At 39.7% G+C, this 25,820-nt stretch overlaps 1 protein-coding gene across 5 annotated transcripts in view; it reads left to right on the top strand.

The window, feature by feature from the left end:
* Positions 1 to 3,423: 3,423 nt before the first annotated feature.
* Positions 3,424 to 25,820, top strand: part of F5 (coagulation factor V) — a 79,434-nt gene continuing 57,037 nt past the window's right edge. For all 5 annotated transcript variants that reach the window (XM_027868575.1, XM_027868573.1, XM_027868574.1 and 2 more), the window contains exons 1-3: positions 3,424 to 3,981; positions 6,853 to 6,944; positions 13,717 to 13,839. In XM_027868575.1, coding sequence (XP_027724376.1) covers positions 3,818 to 3,981; positions 6,853 to 6,944; positions 13,717 to 13,839 — 379 coding nt within the window. In that variant the 5' untranslated portion in view covers positions 3,424 to 3,817. The remainder of the gene's footprint in view (positions 3,982 to 6,852; positions 6,945 to 13,716; positions 13,840 to 25,820) is intronic.

Below are 25,820 nucleotides of genomic sequence, written 5' to 3'. Positions count from 1 at the left end.
TGTGGAATTTTAAATTATTATAGGACATGGAAGTAGAAATGTCCAGCAAAAAGTTAGCAACACAGGACTGGTGTTCAGGAAAGAGATTAAAGATAAATGTATTGATTCATGAGTCATATTTGTAGATAATTAAACCCACAGGAGGGGCAGGTAGGTGGCACATTGGGATAGAGCACCATCCCTGGAGTCAGGAGGACCCGAGTTCAAATATAGCCTCAGATACTTACTAGCTGTGTGATCCTGGGCAAGTCACTTAACACTCTTTGCCCTAGCTCCTTATCTGTAAAATGAGCTGGAGAAGGAAATGGCAAACCACTCCAGTATCTTTGTCAAAAAAAAAGCCAAATGGAGTCATGGAGAGTTGGGCACAGCTGAAACAACTCAACAACAACAAATGCATAGGAATTGATGAGATCACTGAGTTGTTTATTGTTCAGTCATGTCTAACTCTAGTGACCCCCGTATGAAGTTTTCTTGACAAAGATACTGGAGTGGTTTGCTATTTCCTCCTTCAGTGGATTAAGGCAAACAGAGGTTAAGTGACTTGCCCAGGGTCATACAACTAGTGAGTGTCTGAGGCTGGATTTGAACTCCAGTCTTCCTGACTCTAGGGCGGGTGCTCTATCCATTGTGCTACCTAGCTGCTGAGATCACCAAGATGCAAAAAAGAGAGAAGATAATCTTAGGGAAAATACCTACAGTTAGGAAGCAAGAAATAGTTCATGATATTGCAAAGGAAACTGAGAAATGTCATACAGTGAGAGGAGGGACCAGGAGACCATAGTATCTTGAAGGCCAAAAGATCAAAATGTCTAGGAAGAGGAAGATATCAACAATAACAAAATTTATGGGGAGGTGAAAAAGGTTCAGGACTTAGACGAGTCCATGGATCTGTTTTAAATATGTTGATAATCTTGGTGAAAGTGGTTTCAGTTGAGTGGTCAGAGCAGAAGGCATTTGCTTTCTGTCTAAAGTGAATGGAAGATGAGAAAATTGTGGCAACAAGTAGAGATGACTCTAAGAATCTGGCTGTGAAAAAGAAATATTAGATCTTAGCTTAAAAGGATATTGGGGTCAAGTGCAGGATTTTTAAGGATAGGGAAGACCTGAACTTGTTTATAAGCATGTCTCTAGAAATGAGAAAAAAAAAATGAGATGGAGGCAACACATTCTTAGAAGAAGCAGGAGTAGATGAGATCGAAGACACAAAGTAAAAGAGTTGGTCTGGATGAGAAGACCTACTTCCTCAGAGCCTTGGGATAACAGAAGGATGTTGGAAGATGATATAGAAAGATCTAGAGATATAGACTGAGGAGAAAAGAGTTTATGAGAAATGTCCTCCCTTAAATCTTTTAGCAAAATAGCAGGCAAGGCTCTCTCCAGGGGGGAAGATGAAGGATACTGTAGGAATTTGAGGAAGGAAAAGAATTCCCCCTCATTCCCAAAATAGAGTGGCCAATCTGAAAAATGGGCTACAGGTAGAGATTCATTCAGGAAGGAATAACAGGATTATCATGCATCTGTGAGGACCCAGTTGAGATTAGATAACATACATTGTAGTTGAACTAGTCACCAGCATGGTGCAACTTTGCCCGGTGGAGAAGATAGCATTCAGAGGTGAGGAGAATGTAGATGGTGGGAGTGACTGAAGGCATGGATTTTATAAGGCATGTGTCCCACTGGTTGAGGGCAGAAAAAAATTAAAGGGAAGAGAATGGTGTAGAGTTAAACTGGTCAATGATGGGGTCAAGACCTGGGAAGGAAGGAAAATGAGGCCAAAGAGATGGATTGGAAGAGAAGGCAGGGGTGGAAGAATTGGAGAGCTGGTGAGAATCTAGGATTAGATTTAGGAGAAGTGAAGCAAAGGGAAAATGGAAGGATAGGAGACCATGATGGAGAAAAGAATTTGAGTTTGGTATCATAATTATGGGTGGTGGTGATATTTAGGGTATTGTCATTCTTGTGAGTGACAAAGTTGTCGTGAAGATAGGTTTTGAGTGTTCAGGAGGATTAATAAACTGAGAAGCCATGTGTACTGGCATTTAAAGAGACATCAATCTATGTCCTGCAGCCCTTAAGCATGAGGGCAGAGGCTAGGATGCAGAAGAAGCCTGTGAGGCAGATTCCAAGTTGCTTAAGAGGGGAAAATAATGTAAAGACCAATAGATTATATCTACAGCCAGTATCGGGACAGGGTGATCTAGATGGATAAGAGGGAACCTCAAAAGAGAAAAGTTTGCTGAGTGAGAAAGAGGACCTGAAAGTGAGAAGAGCAAAGATCTTGCGTATTACATCTCTGGGCTGTGTGTGCCAGAGGAGATGAGAAGGAGCCTTGAGTGCTGGAGAGAAAGGCCAGGGGTACATGCCTACTGGGGGCTTCTGTGAGTGCCAAAAGATGGAAAGGATACCCAGGATCTCATGTGTATCGGCAACAGAACCAGGATTCACACACGAGCCACTGACTCCAAATCCAGAGCTCTTTTCTCTGTGACAAACAGTGCTTCCACCCTGTAGATTGTTACCAGTGATGAATTTCATGGGATAAATGGCATGGAAGGTCTCTTCAAGGATATGCGTGATTGGAAACGTGGATGAGCTGGTTGTGTTGTGGGAGACGACAGGAGGACAATCTAAGTGTTGAGTTTATTTCTGTAAAATATTAAGGAGAAAGAGAAAAAGGCTTCCAGCACATTGGATAAATACTCAAGAGAAACAGCGTGGGATTACAGAACGGCACTGGCCCTGGTAAAGAGACCTGGGTTCATATCCCAGTTACTTATTACCTGCGTGACCAAAGGGACACAAATCAGTTAACCTCCCAAGGTCCTAGGCTCCTGATCTATGAAATGGAGATAATGATATTTACATTTCTTACCTCACAGAGTTATTGGAGGAAAACACTTTTTGATCCTCGAAGGGCTACATAAATGTGAGCTACCTTCTATGTAAGAAAAACAGGAAGTCATGGACAAAGAATTGTACAAGATGAGAAGGCACAAGTGGGTTCCGATCTGCACCCAGAAAAAGAAGCACCACGCTGATGAAATAACAGATCCCTGAAGTAGTTGTTCACACATTGAGAAACTGAGGCACAGAGAGGTTGAATTGCCCAAGATAAATAAATAAATGAAACTGGGACTGAATCTTGGACTCTCCACCTCTAACCTCAAGCTCCTTGCAAGACATGATGTGGCCTCTCAACCTGCAATGATAGTGACCATGCTGTAATTTAAAGCATGTGAGAAATTTCCCTTCAATTCCAGATAATCCCAGAAAGAGAAGGACCAAGGAAAGAGTTGGGTCTTTGTATGAGCTCTAGCTAGAGTTCCATGAAGAGTGAACTTTGACACAGGCAAGTTTGGGGCATGAGGGAAGTGGGGGGGGGAGGGGCAGGTTTTATTAGCTTAAGAGGTGCTCTGGGATTGGGAGGCTAAGGAATACAGTCGTCTCACTGGCTCAAGAATTGCTGGCTATTTCCCTGCCTGGAGACTGGGCTCTCTGGCCCTTTTTCTCACTGTTTCCTGCAATGAGAAGAGACAGGGAGACTAGCTGCTACCCTTCACACCTGACTGTCCCACCAGGCAGTGATCCAGCCAACCACCTGTCCAGTGGAGGCAGCCTCCCTCAACGCCTGTAAGCCCCAAAGAAGGGGGAGGGCTTTTCAGTGGCTGCTGTGACTTCTGACAGAACCTTCAAAGGGAGGACACTACTATCCACAGCTTCTCAGAGCTCACTGCAGCCCAGACTGTACCCTCCCTAGACATCAGCAACACCAAGGTGCCTGCCCCAGCAACTCCTGGGGCTGCTGTTGGCACGAATGGAAACCATGTCTCCAGCCCACCCAAGTCTCTGGGTCCTTGTGGTCCTGAGTATTGGGTGGCTGGGCTTGGGGCAGCATGTAGCTGAAGCAGCTGTCCGACATCGCTATATAGCTGCTCAGATCATCAGCTGGACCTACCTCCCTCAGACCAGCAACCCAAGGTAATTCAAGACTGGGAGGAATGGGGGAGTGGGGTCAGAAGAGAAGGCAACAGGAAGTTTGCCTCGTCCCTCTGGGAAACAGACCTTTCCTTGGGACAGCTCACACTAGACCTGGCTATTCCCTGTTCTCAACTGCAATTGATAGGGTATGATGCAACATCCCGGTCATAATACAATATCATTCCTCTGTGCATTTTATTACATGGGAAGCACTTAGTTATTAAGTTTGATGAGCTGGGATCTTTGTGTTTGCAGCAAATATCCTTTTATTAATGAATTCAATTTCTGAATGAACATGGGAAAAGTACAAAATATTGAGAACTATTATTCTAGTTAACCATATTGTCAACATCCTTCTTTGAATTGTCAGAGTAAAAATTATTCCTGCCTACTTGACTGCTTCTAAAAGTTATTTACATTTTATGTGCACTATTATCCATAGATCTCAAGAGATAGTATGATGTAATGGAAAAAGCACTGCCTTGGGAATTGGAGGATTTGGGTTTAAATCCTGTCTTTGACAATTACTATCTGTGTGACCGTGGGTAGTCACATCCTGAGACTTATACATCTCATCTTTAAAATGAAAAAGTTGGACTAGATGACCTTTAAGGACCATCCCTCCCAGCCTGAACTCTATGATTTTATTGTCTTCATGTTCTAAAAAGTCCAGATACAGACTTTAAGATGCAAATCCAAATTGCTTGTGATCATCATTTGATTTCTGATTTATGTATAGTGCCAAAGAAATTACTGTGAGAAAAAGCAATAAATCTATTATTTTATGTTTCTTTAAAGCTACCTCATCAAAGCTACCTGGGTATGTTTCTTCCTCTTTTGTGACTATCTTTAGCCTCTACATGCCTATGAGAGAGAACTGTCCCACTTAGACTGGCCATTTTATTAGTCAAATTTTGATTAAAATGCAGGTATAAATGAGAGGGCTTTGAATTAAACCTGACAATTATGTTTGCTTGTCAAACTGGTCTCACAACTTAGAGACTTTCAAAGGTGAAACGAAACTTCTCTGGAATAGTTGGGATCAAAAAGCAAACCTATAGTAGATTACAATGAACTGTGCTTGTCTTTATTTTAAAATTGGGCCAATGGAGATACTATATTTATTTAAACCTGAAACCACAGCTTGGGTGATTGGGAAAGACATGTTCCTCTTTCAGAGTTGCAAAATCAGAGTTATCTGCCAAGATATGTCAAAATTTTCTGAAAGCCCTTTAGATTACAAAATTACTAGTTTGGTGTTTGAATGACTAAAATTCTCTGCTTAGACTTTCTAATTGTATTAGGTGAATGTTAATGGAATTGAATTGAAGTATAAGGTGATAATCTACTTTTATACTAATATATTTAGGGCCCTGCTATTAATAGAAGATTCAAAGAAAATAATCATGCTTTCCTGCTTATCTAGAGGAAACTAATTTGGTTGCTTATTTTTCTTGTTCACACTGGATTCAAGCCTAGTTAATAACCAAACTGCCATGAAAATTCTCTACAGAGACCAACTCCATTTCTGATATAACATGGTTAGCGTGTGAGAGGGTTGTGAGCTCTGTCCTCCAACCCCTGTCTTCTCACGGGCTTCCACCATAGTCCTAGGAAGAGTTTTCACTGGTAGCTCAGTTATTGAGGCCCCGTAAAACCTGTAGCAAGAATGAGGAAAGCCCCAAGATGGTCAGACCACTCAGGTTCCTTTGCTGGAAAGAACTTACTGGGAAACCTGGTCCATTAAATTGGGAAAATAGCCTAAATATACTCCCATTATAGCTAAAGTAATAAAATTCTCAGTTGGAGAAACTATATGTGACTTTTCAAGTAGCTAGATAATTTTGGAGAAGGAAATGGCAAAACTCTCCAGTATCTTTGCCAAGAAAATCCCAAATGGGGTCACAAAGAGTTGGACGTGACTGAAACTACTAAACATGGTAATTTTTAGAGAGAAATTATAATAGTGTCAACTCTTTTCTCAAAGTTTAGTTCAAGAGAATAAACATTAGAAACTTTTCTTTCATTTAGCACTAACAGGACCCAAATGACCTTTGGAAACAAAATATCCTATTTTTTTTGTCCTGAGGTAATTTTTAAAATGAAAATAAAGCTTATTCAATTACTTCAGAAAACTACATGATTTAAGAGGTGGAAGGGACCATAGTCCAAGTAGTCCAAATCATACCTGAAAATTAACCCCTTCCCGCAACATACTCAACAATTAGTCATCTGCTTTTGCTTGAAGACTGCCTGACTGCCCATTCTGCTTTGGAACACCTCTAATCGTTAAGCTTTCCTGACCTGCAAGTCTATTTCCACCTACTTCTTGTCATGCCTCCTGGGGCCAAGCTGAACCAGCATAATAACTCTTCCCAGGAGAGCCTTTCAAGTACCATACTTGAAAACAGCTTTCAAGTCTCTCCATAAATCTTCTTTTCTGGCTAAACACACTTAGTCCTTTTAAAAGACCCTCTTAGGTATGATCTGAAGGCCCTTTACCATTCTGGTTGTATTTATGATATAACATTATGCTTTGGAAATCTCCCCTAGTTCTCTGTCTCTCACTCCTAATCTTGTCCAATGCTTATCAACCTGCATCTTTTATATGGAACCCCTCCCTTTCCACCCCACTCATTCCTTGGGGGCAAGAGCTGTGTCATTTTTATCTTTGCATCTCCAGAACCTAGAACACTTCCTGAAACATAATAGGAGCAAACGTTTGCTGAACTGGAAAAAAAAAAGTAAAAATGAAATGAAAAAAATTAAGGAAAAATAACCTTCCTACAAGTTAATGCAAAAGAGGTCTTAAATAATAAAACTCTATCCATAGAAGAGCTTTTAAAAAGGACTCTTGTGTTTCATGCCTAGTTTAAAGCCCGCAGAGCCTACCTTTAAGAAAATGGTCTACAGAGAGTATGAAGCAGGTTTCATACAAGAAAAGCCAAGATCGAACATTTCAGGTGAGTCTCAGATAAAAAACAAGCTACAAAGCTAAACAGCTATGAGAAGATGAAACTGATAGACAGCCCTTGGGCTCTTTTGTCAATATAAGTGCTAGAGGAAGGCCCCCAGACACATTGGATAGACCATCCTGCAGATGTACAGGAGGACAAGGACATGATTTGCAATGGTTAGATGCGTTGCAATCAGCATGAGGGGAGGGAGTAATTTCATTGATGAGATGACAGATCCATCAAAGCCCCAAGCATTCAGCAGATAATTTGGGCTTCAGATTCCCAAATCTGTCAAGAATAGTATCTATTTGTATTATTGGAGACCTAGCTGGAGCTAGCTTACGTAGTACTTTAAGGTGGAGCAAAGCATTTTATATATTATGTCATTTGATCCTCTCAACAGCTCTGTGAGGTAGGTGCTATTATTATCCCCATTTTGTAGATGAAGAGACTATGCCACCAGGCTGGCTGACCACTCAGTTTCTGTCAAGCTGGTAGGTACTTGTGTTCCTTTACCTCAACTGAAGGCCAACTAGGTAGCCCAGTGGATAGAGTGCCACTCCTGAAGTCAGGAAGACTCCTCTTCCTGAGTTCAAATCTGGCCTCAGACATGTACTAGCTATGTGATCCTGGGTAAGTCACTTAACCCCGTTTGCCTCAATTTCCTCATCTGTAAAATGAACTGGAGAAGGAAATGGCAGACCACTCCAGTCTCTCTGCCAAGAAAACTCCAAATGGGGTCATGGAGAGTTAGACATGACTGAAAAATGACTGGACGACAAGAAAAATAACATCCCTTCCAAAGCTGACATTCTATGATTCTAAACAGGAGCATATTAATGATAATATAGCTAGGGCTAAGTGAGTTGAACGTTTACCCTAGGCAACTGTTACCTCCTTCATAGAGATCAATTTTACTTGCTCGTGTTTTGTTTTCCTTCTTTCATTTTCTCTTTTCTTCCTTTTCTATGTTTCCACACTCCACTCTAGCCTGCTGGAGTCAGCTCTGAATCACTTGGGAAAGCTGACTCTTAAATGTTCAGTGTGAGCATTTACACCTCAGAAACTGGAAAATATTACAAATCAGGATTTAATTGATTGTTTTGTTGATTAGCCAGACTTAAGAAAGTCAGTCTATAAACATTTACATGCCTACTATGTGCCAAGCACTGTTCTAAGCACTGGATACAAAGAAAGGTAAAAGAAACTCACAGTCTAATGGGAGAGACAACATGCAGAAGACTATGTACAAACAAGCTATAAATGGCATACGTTGGCAGTAATCAACAAAGGGAAAGCACAAGAATTAAGGGGGGTTGGGAGAGGCTTCCTGTACAAGGCGGGATTTTATCTGGAACTCATAGGAAGCCAGGGAAGCAAGGAGGTGAAGATGTGAAGGAAGAGCATTCTAGGCATGAGGGACAGTCAGTGAAAATGTCTGGAGTCAGGAAATGGACTATATTGTTTGAGGAATAGGAAGCAGACCAATATTACTGTATTGAAGAGTACGTGATGGGGTATAAAGTATAAAAAGACTAGAAAAGTGGGAAGGGGCTAGGTTGTAAAGGGCAAGAATATCAAACAGAGAATTTTATATTCTTTTCTGTAGGTGATAGGGAGCCATGGAAGTTTATTGAGTTGGGGGGGAGGGAGGTGACATGATGTCACTGAACTTCAGGGAAATCAAGTTAATGACTGAGTGGAGGATAGACTAGAGTGGGGAGAGACTTGTGTTGGGCAGACTAACCAGCAGACTATTTCAGTAGCCCAGAAGGAAGGACGTGTGTGTGTGTGTGTGTGTGTGTGTGTGTGTGTGTGTGTGTGTGTGTTGGGCGGAATTGTATTACAGAAGAAAAGGGAGCATATATGAGAATGCTGACACAAAGGTAAAATCAACAGATGTCGGCAACAGATTGTATATAGGGGGGAGTGAGAGCAAGGAGTTGAGGATGACATCTAGGGTGTGAGCCTGAGGGATTGGGGGGAGGACAGTGAGGGAAAAAATGCTAATAATTCCAATTAAACTTGAAAGTTTGTCCTGTTTAGACTTTGTTTTTCTTTAGAGGGCTGGTTATTAAACATTTACCAGCACATCCCTGCCTGACCTCCACCAACTTTTGGCTTGGTCTAAGGGGAGTATAATTTGAGTTGAAGAGTTCATTCGTAGGTTTGTAGAGTTGCAGTGACACTTTAGTACAATCCTTCTATTCTATAGATATGGAAACTCGGGGCCAATCAGTAGTCACATAGCCAGCAAACAGCAGTCAGGACTACATCCCAGGTCATCAGACCCTTGGTATAAGGCTGTTTCCACTATCCCACACCATGGGGAATATTTACAAATTTGGGGATGCATGCCTTGAAAGGGTTCATTGGGGTAGAGATATGTATAGGGTCCAGGAACTTAGTTTGGACTGAAAAATGTCTAGTTTTGCTTCTACATGCTATTAAAGAAGTCATGAAATACTGGTGGATGGAGGAGGTTTTGAGGAAGCACAAAAAGTGGTTTGCCTCGTATTATTTAAGGTTTCCATTCTCTTGAAACAATAGATTAGCTTATTGATCCACCTTCTAACTCCATGAGTCTGAAATTAAATATTTGGAGGAGGAGCTCATTAGGCCATAAGCTTCCTGAGGGCAAGAATTATTTTTCCTTTTTGTTTTTGTACAGTCCCCCCTTTCCCAAGGCTTAGCTAAGAGCCTTGCATCCAGTAGGTGCTTAATAAATGCTTGTTGAATTGAAATTTTGCAACCAGTCTCCCTTTCTACTGGAGACCTTTCTAGTCACCTCTCTGCTTAGCCCCCAACTTTAATGCCTTTCCTGCTAAGGTTTCCCCTTTTAATCCCTCTGTATCTTTGTTGTATGTTTCTATTTATTTGCAAGTTGTCTTCTCCACGAGAATAAAACTCCTTGAGAGTAGGGAATGCTTTTGCTTTGTTTTCCCAATGCTTAGCACTGTGCCTGAGCATGGTAATCACTTTATAAATGCTCATTTATTAATTGATGGAAGGGAGGAAGAAAAAGGGAGGATGGAAGGAAAAGGCAGTGAAGAAAGGTCTTAAAAATCAGAAAACTAATTAAGTGGCTTATCCACAGCACAAACATCTCCTAGGAATGTGATTGCCCTCTCTATGATCTGGGACACACACTGTATGAGAAGAGAAGTTTCCTTGTTTTGTTTTAATTAAGAGGATGAGGGAGATAGTCAAACCTAACATTTGAGTAAGGGATCTTTGTGAAGCAGGTGACTGGGAGATTTGCTGTGAATGACCTGATTTTCCAGCTTTATGATCGCACATAGACACCAGTCAACAATGCCATGGTGATTAAGCACCACTCACTACAGGGGATGGAACTCTAAGAGTACAACAAATACTTTAGCTGGCAAGAACTTGCTTCAGTGTAAGCCCCAGGGCATGGGAAGCAAAGGTTGTAGATAGCAGGGGATGGAGAGTAGGTCAAGAGAGATCTCAAGTCAATCCAACAAGAATTAATTAAGCTCCTGCTACATGCAGGTGGTATAAAGTGGTGTGTGTGTGCGTGTGTGTGTGTGTGTGTGTGTGTGTGTGTGTATGTATATATATATGTGTATATATATATATATATATATTATATAAAGGGGCTATATGCAATGGTACAAAAATGAAGAATGCCCCAATGCTGAAACAATCCAATAAGCAGTAATTAAACTCCTGCTGTGTTCAAGGTAGTAGTGGTATAAATATGAAGAATGCCCCAATGCTGAAACAAACAAACAATCCAATAAGCATTTATTAAGCTCCTACTATGTGCAAAGGCAGAACCAAAAATAGTCCCTGACCTCATTTGTTGTTGTTGTTGAGTCATTTCAATTGTATCACACTCTTCGTGACACCATTTTGGGGTTTTCGTGGCCAAGATATTGGAGTGATTTGCCATTTTCTTTTCCAGCTCATTTTATAGATGAGAAACTGAGGTAAACAGGATTAAGTGATTTGCCCAGGGTTTGGCAAGTGTCTGAGGCCAGATCTGAGCTCATGAAGAAGAGTCTTTCTGGTTCTAAACCCAGTGCTCTATCCACTTCACAACTTAGCTGCCCCTCCCTGACCTCAAGGAGTTTATAATTCACAGGCTATACAGTCTCTTAGGATAACAATGAGAGTCCAGGAATAACAATTTCAGGGGTGGGGGTGGGGGGATGGGGAGATGGGGATGGGGAGTGGGGAAGGACAAATACAATACCAGAACTTGGAAAGATATCAGCTATAGCATAGGGAGGCAGCAGGAGATCAGAAAGATGGTTCAAGAGAAGGGTAGCTTGAGAGGGTAGAAAGTCAATCAGAGAGGCAAGCAACAGCCCAAATAAAATCCAGCATCTATCTATGAGGCAACATTGTGAACACTAGATTTGGAGGCAAGAGACCTCAAACAGCTCTTACCTGCGTGACCTTGGACAAGGTCACTTCAATTCTCAGGCTATTTTCTGTCTGCAAGATAGGTGTGATACTTGCACTACCTGTGTTACAGAGTGATTGTGGAGAAAGTGTTTGGTAAGAGCTAATAATGCTTTTCTCCCAAAGCCCCAATACAATCACTGAAATCAGCTGCCTCTTCTGGGTTTTTCTATAGTTTCTGTGGGATAGAAGCCAATCCTATGGAACTGGTCTAAGCCTGATAGGCACAAAATGGGCATTTGGTACCAGCTAGATGAGATGGGGAATGGTCCCCTGATCAGCAGTGGTGCTCCGTCACTAAAAGTTTTGACCCCCCAAAAGCACTATCATAGTGGAGATGCCACCATCTTCATAAAAAATAGAAAATAATCATAGGGATGGGGATTAGACCTATGATTTCATTTGGTGTGGGGAACTCTAGGTGAGAAAACTCATTCTACTAATGTAGGCTGATGCCTTTTATGCAATTAATAGTCCAAGAGAGTTGCCAGGGTCACTGATTTCAATGACTTGCCCAGAGTCCCATTGCCAGTATGTGTCAAAATAGGATGAGAACCCTGGTTTTCATGACTTCAAGGCCAGCTTTCTACCTACTAAGCCATGCTTTTTAGATTTTTTTTAATAAGACCATGCCTTTAAATTTTAAAAGTCGTTGGCTTCACTTTAAGAAATTTATAGTAAAATTGCTAGGTATTCTAGAGTTATTCCTAATCTCCCTTCATGTTAGTGCCTTGTCTCTGAGATTACTTCCACGCTTTCCTGTATATATCTTGTTTGTACACGGTGGTTTGCATGTTATCTGCCCTGTTAGATTGCTCCCTGGGGGAAGATACTATTTTTACATTTCTCCTTTCTTAGTATCTCCAGTGCATAATTAATTTAGTGCCTGACACATAGTAAGCACTTAATAAAAGCTTGTTGCTTGTTGACTTATGAATGGAGCATATGTAAAAAGAAATTGGACTAAGAGTCAGAAGAACTAGGTGTGAGTTCCTGATGGAGTAGAGAAAGTGTTAGATTTGTAATCGGGGTCATGGGTTCAAATCCTGCCTTCCATTTACTACTTTTATGACCTTAGGCAAATCACTCATTCATTTCCAGATCTCAGTTTCTTCATCTGCAAAGTGGATGGGAGTGTTGGGCTAGATGATCACTAAGACCTCTTATGATCCTATGATATGCCATTAATTAGCTGTGTGAACTTCAGTAACTTTTTTGACTTGTCTAGGTGTCATTTTCCTCATCTGGAAAAAAAATAAGACCTCTAAAGTCTCCTCATCCTATGGATCACAGTTTGAAAATTCTTGCTCAACAAATAGTAAGCAAAAGGCAGATTTTTCACTCCTTGCCCTTATACAATAACCAACCAGTAGCTACTCAAAAATGGGGGGCATTTTTCCACCTGCCTTTTTTTTTAAATCTCAAAAGTATTTTCTATGGAAAACACTTCTGGAATTCATTTTATAGTTTAAAAACTGCTAGAAAAAAATGCTAGATAGAAAACATTTTCTGAGTCTAAAAGGGAAGTATTGGGGGGTAAGGGGGGAGGGAATACAGATAATGGAAAGAATGGGCCATGCATGGGTGAGGACTCCTGGATACTATTCTGCCCTTGCTTTGACTTGCTGTGTGACCCAGGTCAAACATCTCTACTTTCCTATTAATAATACCAATAGCTAGCATTTATAGAAGGGCAGCTAGGTGATGCAGTGGATAGAATGCCTGACTTGGAGCCAGGAAGACTCATCTTCATGTGTTCAAATCTGGCCTCATATATTTACTAGCTGTGTGACCCTGGGCAAGTCACTTCACTCTGTTTACCTCAATTTCCTCATCTATAAAATGAGCAAGAAAAGGAAATGGCAAACCACTCCAATATCTTTGCCAAGAAAGTCCCATATGGGGTCACACAGAGTTGGAGTTGACTGAAAAACATCTGAACAGCAACAAAAGTGTTTACATAGCACCTTAAGGTTTGCAAAGCACCTTACATTTGATCCTCACAACAACTCTGTGAGGTGAGTGCTGTTATTTTTGTTATCCCCATTTTGCAGCAGAGAAATTGGAGGCAAAAAAGAAGATGACTTGTCAGTGTCACACAGCTAGTAAGTGTCTGAGGTAGGATTTGAACTCAGTTCTCTCTGACTCCAAGTCCCAAACTCTATTCCCCTTACCACCTAACTAGCTCCGTTTTTTTTCTAACTCAGGGCAGGCAGCGCTGGTGAAACATTCTGAATCGAAGGTGAACAGAGCCAGGACAGCAGTTACTATTAGAACTTGTGTGTTCATGTCATCTGTCTGGCGGTCCTAAACACATTTATGTTTTACCTTCTCATTTTCCTAGGACTTCTTGGACCTACTCTTTTTGCCGAAGTTGGAGACACTTTGAAGGTTCACTTTAAGAATATGGCTAAGAAGCCCTTAACCATCCATCCCGAAGGAATCGAATATAATAAACTGTCTGAAGGTAAGGAGAATTCAATATTTCCTAGTACAAAAGACAGTGTATTACAGTTTCCTGTCTGTATTAAACACTTTGGAACATAATCATCAGTCTGTTAGAGATGCTTTTCCCCCAATTGGGTCAATGTTAAAAGTGAACAATTCTGCTGTGAAAAGAAGAGGAAACGAAATTTGTCAGCAAAGGTATTTTACTCGATAATGCAATGAGAATATTCTAGAATTATGAACATTCTGGAGTGATATCTCTAGAACTTTTGGCACTATCAGTATTCCTGCTTTCTTCTCCTCTGGTTTTTCTCACCCATAATTTCCTGACACAGTGACCTCCTATTCTCTCTACACTGAGGTTTGCTCCTCCTCCAAGCTTCTCTGGCTTCCGTCAAGTCTCAGCTAACATCCCAGCTTCTGCCAAGAAGTCTGCTGGTCCTCCATAATTTTAGTGCCTTTTCTCTGAGGCTCCCTCCAAGTTATCCCATTTTTTTTGTTTGTGCATAATTGTGTGTTGTCTTACTCATTAGACTATGAGCTCTCTGAGAGCAGGAACTATTGTTTTTTGGGGGAGAAGTGGACTTTTTTTTTGTTCTCAGCATTTAGTTCTGTACCTGACACATAGTTGTTGTTAAGTTGTTTTTCAGTTATATCCAACTCTCCATGGTGCCATTTTGGGGAATTTTCTTGGCAAAGATATTGGAATGGTTTGCCATTTTCTTCTCCAGCTTATTTTACCAATGAGGAAACTGAGGCAAACAGAGTTAAGTGACTTGCCCAGAGTCAGGCACTTAGTAAGTATTAGTTTACTTGACTGGAATCTGACTTTATATGTAAGTGACTGCTAATCTTAATGCATTAACTATCTCCAAGGTATTTTGATCTTAAGAAGGGTCATAGCTCTACCATGCTTCCCTTGATGGAGGTAAAGGAAGAAACTCCAGCTCTGAATTTTCTGGTATCCTTGCAAGCTGGTGCTGTTATGTATTCTACCAACTCAAGAGCATAGGAAGGGCTAACATCTAGACTATAGGAGAGAATATGTTTAAAAAAAAAAACAAGTATCTCAGGCAAGAAAAGGTAAACACACATAATAACCATAGCCGACCTCATCCTATGATCCCTACCTAAAGTTTTCTTTCACTTTTTCTATAAAACCTAAATTCCAGAACTCTTAAAGTGCCAGCCTCTCTTTGTGTCCTTTTCTGTAGTGATGATGGACTTCATCTATCCAGATATTTACTGGAATTTTCACTCTACCAAAAGAAAAGCTGATAGAAATTTTTAGATTGCCTGAATGACTCATCTTTGTCCTGCCAACCTAACTGAGGGTGTCCCCATAAGGGCCAGATAGCCCCAGGTCCTCTTCTCTAAAAATAACTTCCTCTCTGTCTCTCTCTCTCTCTTTTTTTTTTAAGGATAGGCAATGGGGTTAAGTGACTTGCCCAGGGTCACACGGCTAGAAAGTGTTATGTGTCTGAGGCCGGATTTGAACTCAGGTCCTCCTGAATCCAGGGCTGGTGCTCTATCCACTGCGTCACCTAGCTGCCCCTAACTTCCTCTCTCTTGATTCCATCAGCTCCCATAGGTTCAATTACTATCTCTAACAGCTGACACCTAAATCTAGCTAGCTAGCTCTAATCTCTTTCCTGAGTTCTAGTATCGTAACCAATTGCCTGATATTTCCACCTAGTAGGTCTGCAGGAATATAAAACTCAATATGTCCAAAGCAGAAATCATTCCATTCTCCCACGAAATCACCCAAGACCCCTCCAAACTTTCTTCTTTCTGTTGGGACAACCACTATCCCTCCAATAAGCAAGGTTTGCAAACTTGTAATTATCCTCATCTTTTCATTCTTCCTCAATTGTCATATTTAATTGTGCGCCCAGTCTTGTCAATTATATTTTCACAACATCTCTCAAACACATTCCTTTCTTTCTACTTATTTGGTTGCTACTCTAGTCCAGTCCCTTGTCACCTCTGCTTTAATTATTCATTCAGACTTTGTCAAGGAATCAAAGACAATAGTTTGCAGACTGTGTGTCTTTCCTTTTATTTAAAAGGAATGACTTTTGCCTTTCTCCAGTTCTGCAGCACTTCTATGAAATATGGAGCATGAGAGATCATGGACAGTGGCTTAGCAGCTACACCTATTAAGAAAACATTGTGTAGACCAGTTTGACTAGAATGGAGAGAGTCAGAAGGGGAGCAATGTAAAATATTTCTGGAAAGGTAGGGAGTTCAAGAAACATTTATTAAGCACCTACTATGTGTCAAAATGATTCAGTTCAATTAAATAAGCATTTATTATCTGGAAAGAGCCAGCAGGCTTTCATGCTAGGCTGACTTTTGTTTTTTAAGCTTTTTTTGAGAGGGGCTTGACGTGAGGCAAAATCTTCCTAACAATTTGAGTTGTACAAAAGCAAAAAAGGCTGGAGAGGCAGTCAGTTTCCTTTCATTGGAGGTTTTGAGGCAAAGCCTAGATGACTTTCCTTTTCCAGTGGACGCAAAGAGGATTCTTGCTGTCTGCTGAGATCATGTCCAAATCTGAAAATCTGTGAGACCCAATTTGTAAAATGTTGCAACTTCTCAGTTGCTCCTGGCAAGTTTCTTTCAGTTTTCTTTGTCCATTCAGAGCCATTCTATTTTCTTTCTGTATGATCATAATGTTTTCTCTGTTCTTCTAATTCTACTTCTTTTCCTTAGAATTAATTATTATTACGATTTAATGTTAATCATAAATAATAATATTGATCATTAACATTAATTGTTAATAATTGAGTTGGTTTATTAACATTAATTATAAATAGACTTGTTATTAATAACTAAGATTAACGATAATGTTAATAATACCTAGCATTGATATGTCACTTTAAAGTTTGCAAAAAATTTTACAAATGTTCCCTTATACGATCCTCACAACAACCTACCCAGGAGGTAGGTGCCATGATTATCCCTATTTGACAGATTAAGATCTTTCTAGATTTCTTTCTATTCCTCATGCTTTTTAGACTTAATTGAATTATGGCATTCCATCACTCAACTATCATCCATCATGTTCTCAGCAGTAACGATATACAATATTTACCAACAATTAAGGAAAGGGATATTTCATTTCAAGAGTACTCTGTGTTTTAAATACAGGAAGATATGTGTGCTGAATTTTGAATCCTGATCATGCTCTTTGCTCAGTGAATGAACTGGGGGTCATTGTCCTTTTTTTTTTTTTTGCTCTTTATTCCTAATAGAACATAGCCTCATCTGGTAATTATTAACTGACAATAGTTCAGAATGTACCACCTCCACATAGCATGAATCATCTGTGTGTACATTGCCACCTTTTCTTCATCTGTATCTCAGTATCTCAACCCAGAATATGCAGGGTGCACATTAAAGATAGCAGATAACTTTAAGATGTTATAGTCCAGTGTCATAAATCTAATTCTTCACTGTAACATGGAAGTGACATTGTTTATTTTACCTACACAGCATATTAACATAAAACATATGAGAATTCTACTTGCCCACTGTCAGTGGGATGTTTTTCTTTAGAGTTGTTTTTCCTGTCATGGGAATGTTTCTGTTGAAAATTGTTGGAGGGAAAGGCATCTGAATCAGGACGTGGCATCCAATTACTTAAAAATGCTCACCAAATAACAGAATCAGAATTGGAATCTCAGAGGTTATTTATGTTAACTGAATATTCAGGCTCTGAATCTACATGAATAATGAGAGGTATAGTGCTACACATGCAGAATTTTCTTCCCATCCTGGAAAGGACTGAAACTATTATGAGTTCTGAGCCAAAGGTCAAGATTCTGCCAGGCTATGATAAGCAAGAGAAGTCCTTGGCTAGTTAATGCAGCAGCAACAGCATCTGACCTTAAAGGACCTTACCATGAAGGAATCCTATGGTTCTGATTTTATAACAGAGCAAGCTAAACTATGTACATCTAGGAGATGGAGTCATTGGTAAGACAGATTCAGTGAAACTTCTGGAGTGGGTGGAGCAGTAGAGTTGATCAATGGAAGTGTCCCCATACCTTGTGTGGTCATACCATGAAGTAAGACAAAATTCCAAAGGGTAGGGATGGCTAACTGCCTCACCTCCCCAGCCAGGCCCATCTCACAGCTCCCACAGGAAAACCTAAGGTATAATCTCAGGCAAATCATTCAAGTTTTCTAGGCTTTGATTTCCTCATTTGTAAGATTCAAACTTTAGATTAGATGATCCTAAAGGACTTTTAGCTATTAATCTCATTATCCTAGGAGTTTCCTACCTTCATAGGTGCCCATTCTGTTTTGGATAATTGTAATTGTTGTAGAGAGTTTCATCTAGTTATGTGAAGGTGAAATCTGTATTTCTGTAACAATAGCTAGCATTTCTATAGTGCTTTAAGATTTGCAAAGCACTTTACAAATATTATCTCATGTTGTAACTTCCACCCATGGTTTCTAGTTCTGCTTTTTGAGGCCCTGCAAAACATGTCTTATAATTCTTTTGGATGACAGCCCTTTAAATCCTCAACTTAAAGACAGCTATGAGGTGGTCACATTGTCCCTGAGTCTTCTCTGCAGGTTAAACATTGTTTTAAATTTTATTTATTTATTTATTTTTTGGTAAGGCAATTGGGGTTAAGTGACTTGCCCAGGGTCATGCAGCTAGTGAATATCATGTGTCTGAGGCTGGATTTGAACTCAGGTCCTCCTGACTTCAGGGCGGGTATTTTCTCCACTGTGCCACCTAGCTGCCCTCAGGTTAAACATTCTTATTTCCTTCAGTTCATACTCATAGGACATGCTCCTGATGGATCTCCGTTGACCACACTCTAGTTGGCCGGTGTTCATCTGAGAATATGGCGCCCACAATCAAACAGGACACTTTGTGTGTGGCCTGACCAAGGCAGAGAACAATGGAACTATATCCTCCCTCATTTTGGACGCTGTCTTTCTTAATGCAGCCTAAGATGTAATGGGCCTTTTTTACTGGGTTGGTTGGGTTATTGGCAGGATATTGAGTTGGAAGGGCTCTTAAAGCTTGCCTTAGAGTCTCTTATTTTACAATTTCCTCATCTATAATCCTGGTTGCCATACTCTGGACGCTCTCTAACTCATCAGGAAAGGGGAGGTGAAAGGAGATAAGCATTTATATAGCACCTAATATGTGCCAGGCATTAGTGCTAAGCACTGTACAAATATCATCTCACTTGATCCTCACAACAACTCAGGGAGATAGGTACTATGGACTAAGCTGCAAACCAATAGGAATCTTGGGAAGGAGGTGGGGAGAAGGGGGTAAATGCAGATTTTTTTTCCTTGGTGGAAGTAAAAGTTCCTTTCAGAACCATACAAATTACAATGAGATGGATTCCTTGTAAAGTAGAGGGATTTCCTTCACTAGACTTCTCCATTTAGGGGCTTCTTGATAAGTTTTTATTATAATATTCTAGATGAGGTTACTGTTTCAGGTAGGAATTGAACTATATATGACCCTTTAAACTCTATGAATCCATTATTCCATAAAGGTCAAAGAGAGCTAAGCTGACATCCTCATCCCCATCCTTCTTCTCTCCCAATGGACTCATTCCTTTTTTTTTTCCTACACTTCCTTCTTTTGATTTCGGCATCTAGATTTGTAACATGAAGAGCAAGTCAAATTTTCAGGACAAATTGATGGCCACAATATTGTCCGATGCATCTTTCCATCTGATGCTTAAGTGTCTGAATCAAAATTCAGTCAATCAATCAGGAATATATGCGTATATCTATATATATATATTTGTGTGTCTATACATATATACTCATATACATGCATATAGACATGTACATACATACACACATATATATAAAATCTCAAATCAATATAACATCCAGGCCACTGAAGTTTCACTTGTTAATATGGAGCTTTTGGGATCATACAGATACTGCCTGAGTATGTGGAAACAGCAGTAAGTTAAATTTTACAGAAGCAACGAACACAAACTTAGACTTCAAGAGATAATGGAGGATAGAAGGGCCTGGCGTGCTCTGGTCCATGGGGTCACGAAGAGTGGGATATAACTGAATGACTAAACAACAACAATGACAAAAGGCTATAAATCTAAGAAATGTAAACTCTTCCTCCGAAAGTCGTTTGGACTGACCCTGTGCTGGTTTAGGCAATAGAGACTTTGGACTTAAGTCGCCAACACCTGGGTTTGGAATTCTCCCTCAGCCACTAGCTGGGTGACCCTAGGCAAGTCATTTAACCTCTATGAAAAAATGCAGCTTCTTGATCTGTAGATAAGGATAACAATGGAACCCACCTCATACAGTTGTTATGAAGACCAAATGAGATAGTGTATAAAAAGCACACTTCACAAACCTTACAGCATTATGTAAGTCTAAGCTATGATGATTCATGCTACATCATGATGCCTAGTCAAGTGGGTGCTGGGTAATGTTGTTCAGTCACGTCCAATTCTTTGTGACCCCCTTTGGAGCTTTTTTGGCAAAGATACTGGAATAGTTTGGCATTTCCTTCACCAGCCCATTTTACAGATGAGGAAACTGAGGCAAACAGGGTTAAGTGACTTGTCCAGGGTCATAGCTAGCCAGTGTCTACGGCTGGATTTGAACTCATGTCTTCCTGACTCCAGGCCGAGTCTATCCACTGCATTACCTAGCTGCCCTCTGCTTTTTTCAAAACATTCAATGCCATAATTGACACAATTTCTGAAACTTTGAATGGGCTTTGGGTCAATAATCAGATTTTTGAAGAGGAAAAGGGTTTAAGGACTGGAAGTATAGTTTGCACAGCCAAACTTTCGAGGAAGAAAATATTTTTTTATGAGTGTTCTCACACAAAATATATTCATGCCATTTCCCCCACAAATATGAATCTTAAGTATTCTTTGGCCACTTTAAAAGTACATAATGGCAAGAATAAATAGATTGAGAAGCAGAGTGTGAAATTATTTAGTAAGTCAAGGAGTTAAATAAATATAAAGTAAAGGAAAGATATTTCCAGAAAGTTTACATTTGAGTAAGGATTAGCACATGGGACCTTTGTGCTTTAAACACAACGAGATTTTTTGTTATCTTAAAGGTCATTGCTTTGTTTTTAGTTTGGAGAATTCATTTTCTATTGTTGTTTTTGTTTGATAGTTTCAGCTGAGTCTGACTCCTTCGTGACCCTATTTGAGGTTTTCTTGGCAAAGATACTGGAGTGGTTTGCCATTTCCTTCTCCAGCTCATTTTACAGATGAAGAAACTGAGGCAAACAGAGCTAAGTGACTTGGCCAGGGTCACACAGCTAGTAAGTGCCTAAGGCAGGATTTCAACATTTTTTATGATCAACACACACTCATGTATACATGCACACATATATGTACACATGCATACGTACATGTGTATACGCACATGGATTGTGCATATATGATTACAATCCATATGCACAGCTGTTCTTTACCACGAACATAGATGGCAACATTAGGTGCTCTGTGGCCCTTCTTTTTCATATAATAACTAATGAATTGTCCCTGCTCATATATTAGTTTTCTGTCTACCCTCCAAAAAAAATTGCAAAGTGAAAGCAGTATCCCAGGAAAAAAATCTAGTAATACTCTAATAAAAAGGCCTAAAAGGCTATATTCCTAAGCGAGGTTGTTGGTTTTTTTTTTTTAATCCATTAATCACTGATTTGTTTACTGAACTTGGGTAAAATTGACTCATCCGACCATGAAAGAAAGGTAAAGCCCCTTCCGACCTCCCCCGAAGCTAACTACAGCTGCCATTACTACGTTGTGCCTTTCGACCACAAATCACTTTACACGTATTTTCTCACACAGCAATTCTGGGAATTGGGAGGTACAAGTATTATTACCCATGAGGAAAATGGGGATTCAAGATGAAACATCTGCCTAAGTTCACACTCCTATCTAGCTGCAGAGCCAAGAGTCCAATCTAGAACTTCTGATTTCTAAACTGATGCTTTTTTCCATTGGATGGCTCTTCCTGAGAGAATTCATTAATCCTTATGAAACATTTCTGGCCTGGTTAAACACAAGGGGAAAGAGAAGGGGATTAACGGTGAAAGAGGTGAGGAGGAAAAAATTTAGCCAAAATATGCATTTGCATTATCACAAGATGCGATGCTATCCAGTTGAATCCTCAACCTATTTCAGGCTTCATAAATTTGAATTTGCTTTTTGGTATCAATCCACTCCCAACAAGTATTGTTAAACACCTACTGTATGCAAAGGAATTTCTTCACTGAGCATCCTTATACCAATGAAATAGCAGATCCAGACCTGTGATTTCACCCTGGCAAGAAGAAACCTCCCAGTGAAGAAACTACCAGTGCAATTGGTCTGCAAATTATGGTCTTAGAAAGTTACTTCGAACATTGAGATGTCAATCACTTTGACCAGGGTCACATAGCCAATATGTTTCAGAGGCAGGATTGGAATCCAGGTCATTCTGACTCAGAGGCTGGCCCTTTATCCACCATATCCTCACTGGGAGTTTCCTACACCAATGAAATACCAGATCCAAACCCATGATTTCATCCTTGCAGGAAGAAACCTGTCAGTGAAGAAACTACTCATGCAACTAGTCTGCAAATTATGGTCTTAGAAAGTTACCTAGAACACTGAGATTTCGAGTACTTTATCTGTCAAAGGCAAGACTAAAATCCAGGTCATTCTGACTCAGAGGCACTACACAATGTTGATTTTCAGGCACTAAGAGTACAAAAATCATACCCGTCCTCCACCCCATCCCACCCCCACCTCCCAAAAAATCTCTGCCTTTGGAGTAATAGATAAAGCGCTGAAATTTGACATCAAGAATATATTAATTCATAATCCTCCATCAGGCTGCTACTAGCCGTGTGACCTCAGTTTCCTCATAGATGTAAAAGTGGAATAATAAGAGCATTTACCTCAGATGGTGGTTAGGATCAAATGCAAAACTCTTTGTAAATGTTAAAATGCTATCTAAATGCAAGTTATTATTATTGTTGTTGTTGTTAATCTGCATTCTATTGAGGATCTACAACAGGTAAACTGAGTATATGTAGACTAGTTTGGGGAGAGGGGAAAGAGCCTTAATAGTCAAAGAGATCAGGAAAGCTCCCTCTCAAGCAAAGGGAGATCTCCCCACTTTTCTCCTCTGGAGTCATCAGTAAATCTTTAACAGTGGGAATGGGGGAGCTGTGTAAGGTCTGCTATGATCGTTTCACATTCAGTGGGCTTGAAGCAAAGAGTCTGGGGTAGGCAGTTCAGGAATTTTAGGTCAACCAAGCTTTGTTCAAGATAAGTGCAGTCCGGTGGTAGCCCCTGAAGTTCTAAAGAAGGAACAGGGCCTGACCCAAGGAAGCTGACATTTCTTATCAGGCCCTGTTTGCTCCTTCTCAGCTGACTTGTGCAAATTTTCAGAAGAAGCACTTCCTGTTTATCAGAGGACATTCCAACAATCTCCCTCCCTTAATTCTTCTTTTCAGATAGCAGCAGCTGTGTGACTCATAGGAAGTCATTAAAGCATTTAATATTTTCTAAGTCCGCGATAATTTAAAAAATGTATTCCGTAGATCTTACATTCGTACAAGTTTTAGAGAGAATGTGTTCTAGTGGAAAGATCCGTGGATTAGTTATCAGAGTTAGAGAATGAATCTTGACTCTGAGACTTTCTTTAAAATAGTATTTATAATATTATTAGTAATGTTTTATTGATACATTCAACTAATCATAGGGCCATAGATGAAGAGAGGGAAGAGAGTTTAGGGAATATTTAGTTCAACCCTCCAATTTTACAGGTGAGGAAACTGAGGCCCAGGGAGGTTAAAGTCATGGAGGACAGCAAAGTAGCAAAGATGAGATTTGAACCTAGATCTCCAATTGCAAAGTTCATTTCACTTTTCCCTGTACAATGCTGCTTATCACAGTCATATCCAGATACAGCTCTCTCCTACCCCAACATCACAGAAAATTGAATCTTCCATTGTAGCATAGAGAAAACAGCTAAGCAAAAACAATTGATACAATGACTGAGTCTGGCAATGTATACAACATTCTGTCACAGTAGTCTCCCACCTTACTGTTGAGAGGAATAACGTATATTTTTATTATACTTTTTCTGGACTGTGATTATTTCAATTACTCAGAATTCTTTTTTGTGTTCTTTTCATTTTCATCATTGCCATCATTGTAGGTATTGTTCTTCTACTTCTAACTAGAATGCATTCCCTCCTCATTGTTGCCTTTTGAAATTCTTCTCTCCCTTCAATGACAAGCTCAGATGCTAATCCCCTTCATGGATCCATGTCAATTGACATTTTTATAGAGCATTCTTTCTGGAGTTGCTCTTATCACATTCTATGCTATATATTTATTTGTACACACATTTGATAAAGTATTTTTCCTTCTTGATATATATTTACCTATTTTATTAAATATTTACCAATTACATGTAGAATATTTTTAACATTTTTTTTTCATTTTGAGTTCCAAATTCTCTACATCCATACTTGAAAAGGCAAGCAATTTGATATCAATTATACATGTGAGGTCATATTAGCCTTGTTGTAAAAGAAAACACAGACAAATAGAAACAAAAAAAATAAAGTTTAAAAAGTATGTTTCAATTTACATTCAGATTTTATCAGTTCTCTCTCTGCAGGTGGATAGCATTCTTAATCACAAGTCTTTCAGAATTCTCTGGGATCATTGTCTTGATCAGAAAAGCTAAGTCTTTCCTAATCATCCTTACAATATCGTTGTTACTGTGTGCAATGTTCTCCTGGTTCTGTTCACTTCCCTTTCCTTCAGTTTCTGTAAGTCTTCTTATAACACAATAGTATTCTGTCACAATCATATACCACAACTTGTTCAGCCATTCCCCAGTTGATGGGCATCCCTTCAATTTCCAATTCTTTGCCACTGCAAACAAGCTGCTATAAATATTTTTGTACAAATAGGTCCTTTTCCCTTTTCTTTGATCTCTTTGGAATATAGACCTCATAGTGGTATTGCTGGGTGAAAGGGTATGCATAGTTTTACAGTCCTTTGAACATAGTTCTATACCGTTCTCTAGAATGGCTGGACCAGTACAGTTCTACCAAGAGCACACAGTGTTCCAATTTTTTAGCATCCCAATTTTTCCATATCCCCTCCAACATTTGTTATTTTCCTTTTCTATCACATTAAGCAATCTGATAGGTATGAGGTGGTATCTCAGAGTGGTTTTAATTTGCATTTCTCTAATTACTAATGATTTAGAACATATTTCATGTAACTACTGATAGCTTTGATTTCTTCTTCTGAAAATTGCCTTCATATCCTTTGATCATTTATCAATTGGGGAATGGCTCATATATGTTATAAATTTGGCTCAGTTCCCTATATATTTGAGAAATTAGACCTTTATCAGAGAAACTTGCTGTATTTTTTTTCTCAATTTTCTGTTTTTCTTCTAATTTTGGCTGCATTCGTTTTGTTCATGCAAAAGTTTTTCAATTTCATGTAACGAAAATTATCCATTTTACTTCCTGTGATCCTCTCTATCTCTTGTTTGGTCATAAACTCCTTTCTTATCCATAGTGCATAGAACATTTATTAAGCCCATACTGCATGCAAGGTATTGAGCCCAGTGATGACAACTCAAAAACATTAATGTAAGATGGCCCTTACCCTCAAGGAATTTGCATTCTAATAGAGGAAGATGATATATAAAGGGGAGTTGGAAAGGGGGGTGGTAAACAAGAAGAGAAAGGTACCCTCATGAGATAGAGATCTCAGCCAGGAACTAACCAAAGAGAAGAGGTATCTCCAGGTGGGTAAAGTTGCTGGTGAAGAGATGGAGCAATCTGGGGGTTAAGTTGAACTGGGAGGGAGGTGAGCGTAACTCATGAGCTTACAATCCCAGTCATGGCCTCACCAATCAGAAGACCAGGCTCCATATTAGATTGTAAGCCCCTTTAGGTCAGGGAATGTGGCCTTTCCAGTTCCTAGCATA

The sequence above is a fragment of the Vombatus ursinus genome, unplaced genomic scaffold (genome assembly GCF_900497805.2).
Source record: "Vombatus ursinus unplaced genomic scaffold, bare-nosed wombat genome assembly UNPS02014789.1, whole genome shotgun sequence".
NCBI classification, from domain to species: domain Eukaryota; kingdom Metazoa; phylum Chordata; class Mammalia; order Diprotodontia; family Vombatidae; genus Vombatus; species Vombatus ursinus.
This window is presented reverse-complemented; position numbering and strand designations above follow the sequence as displayed.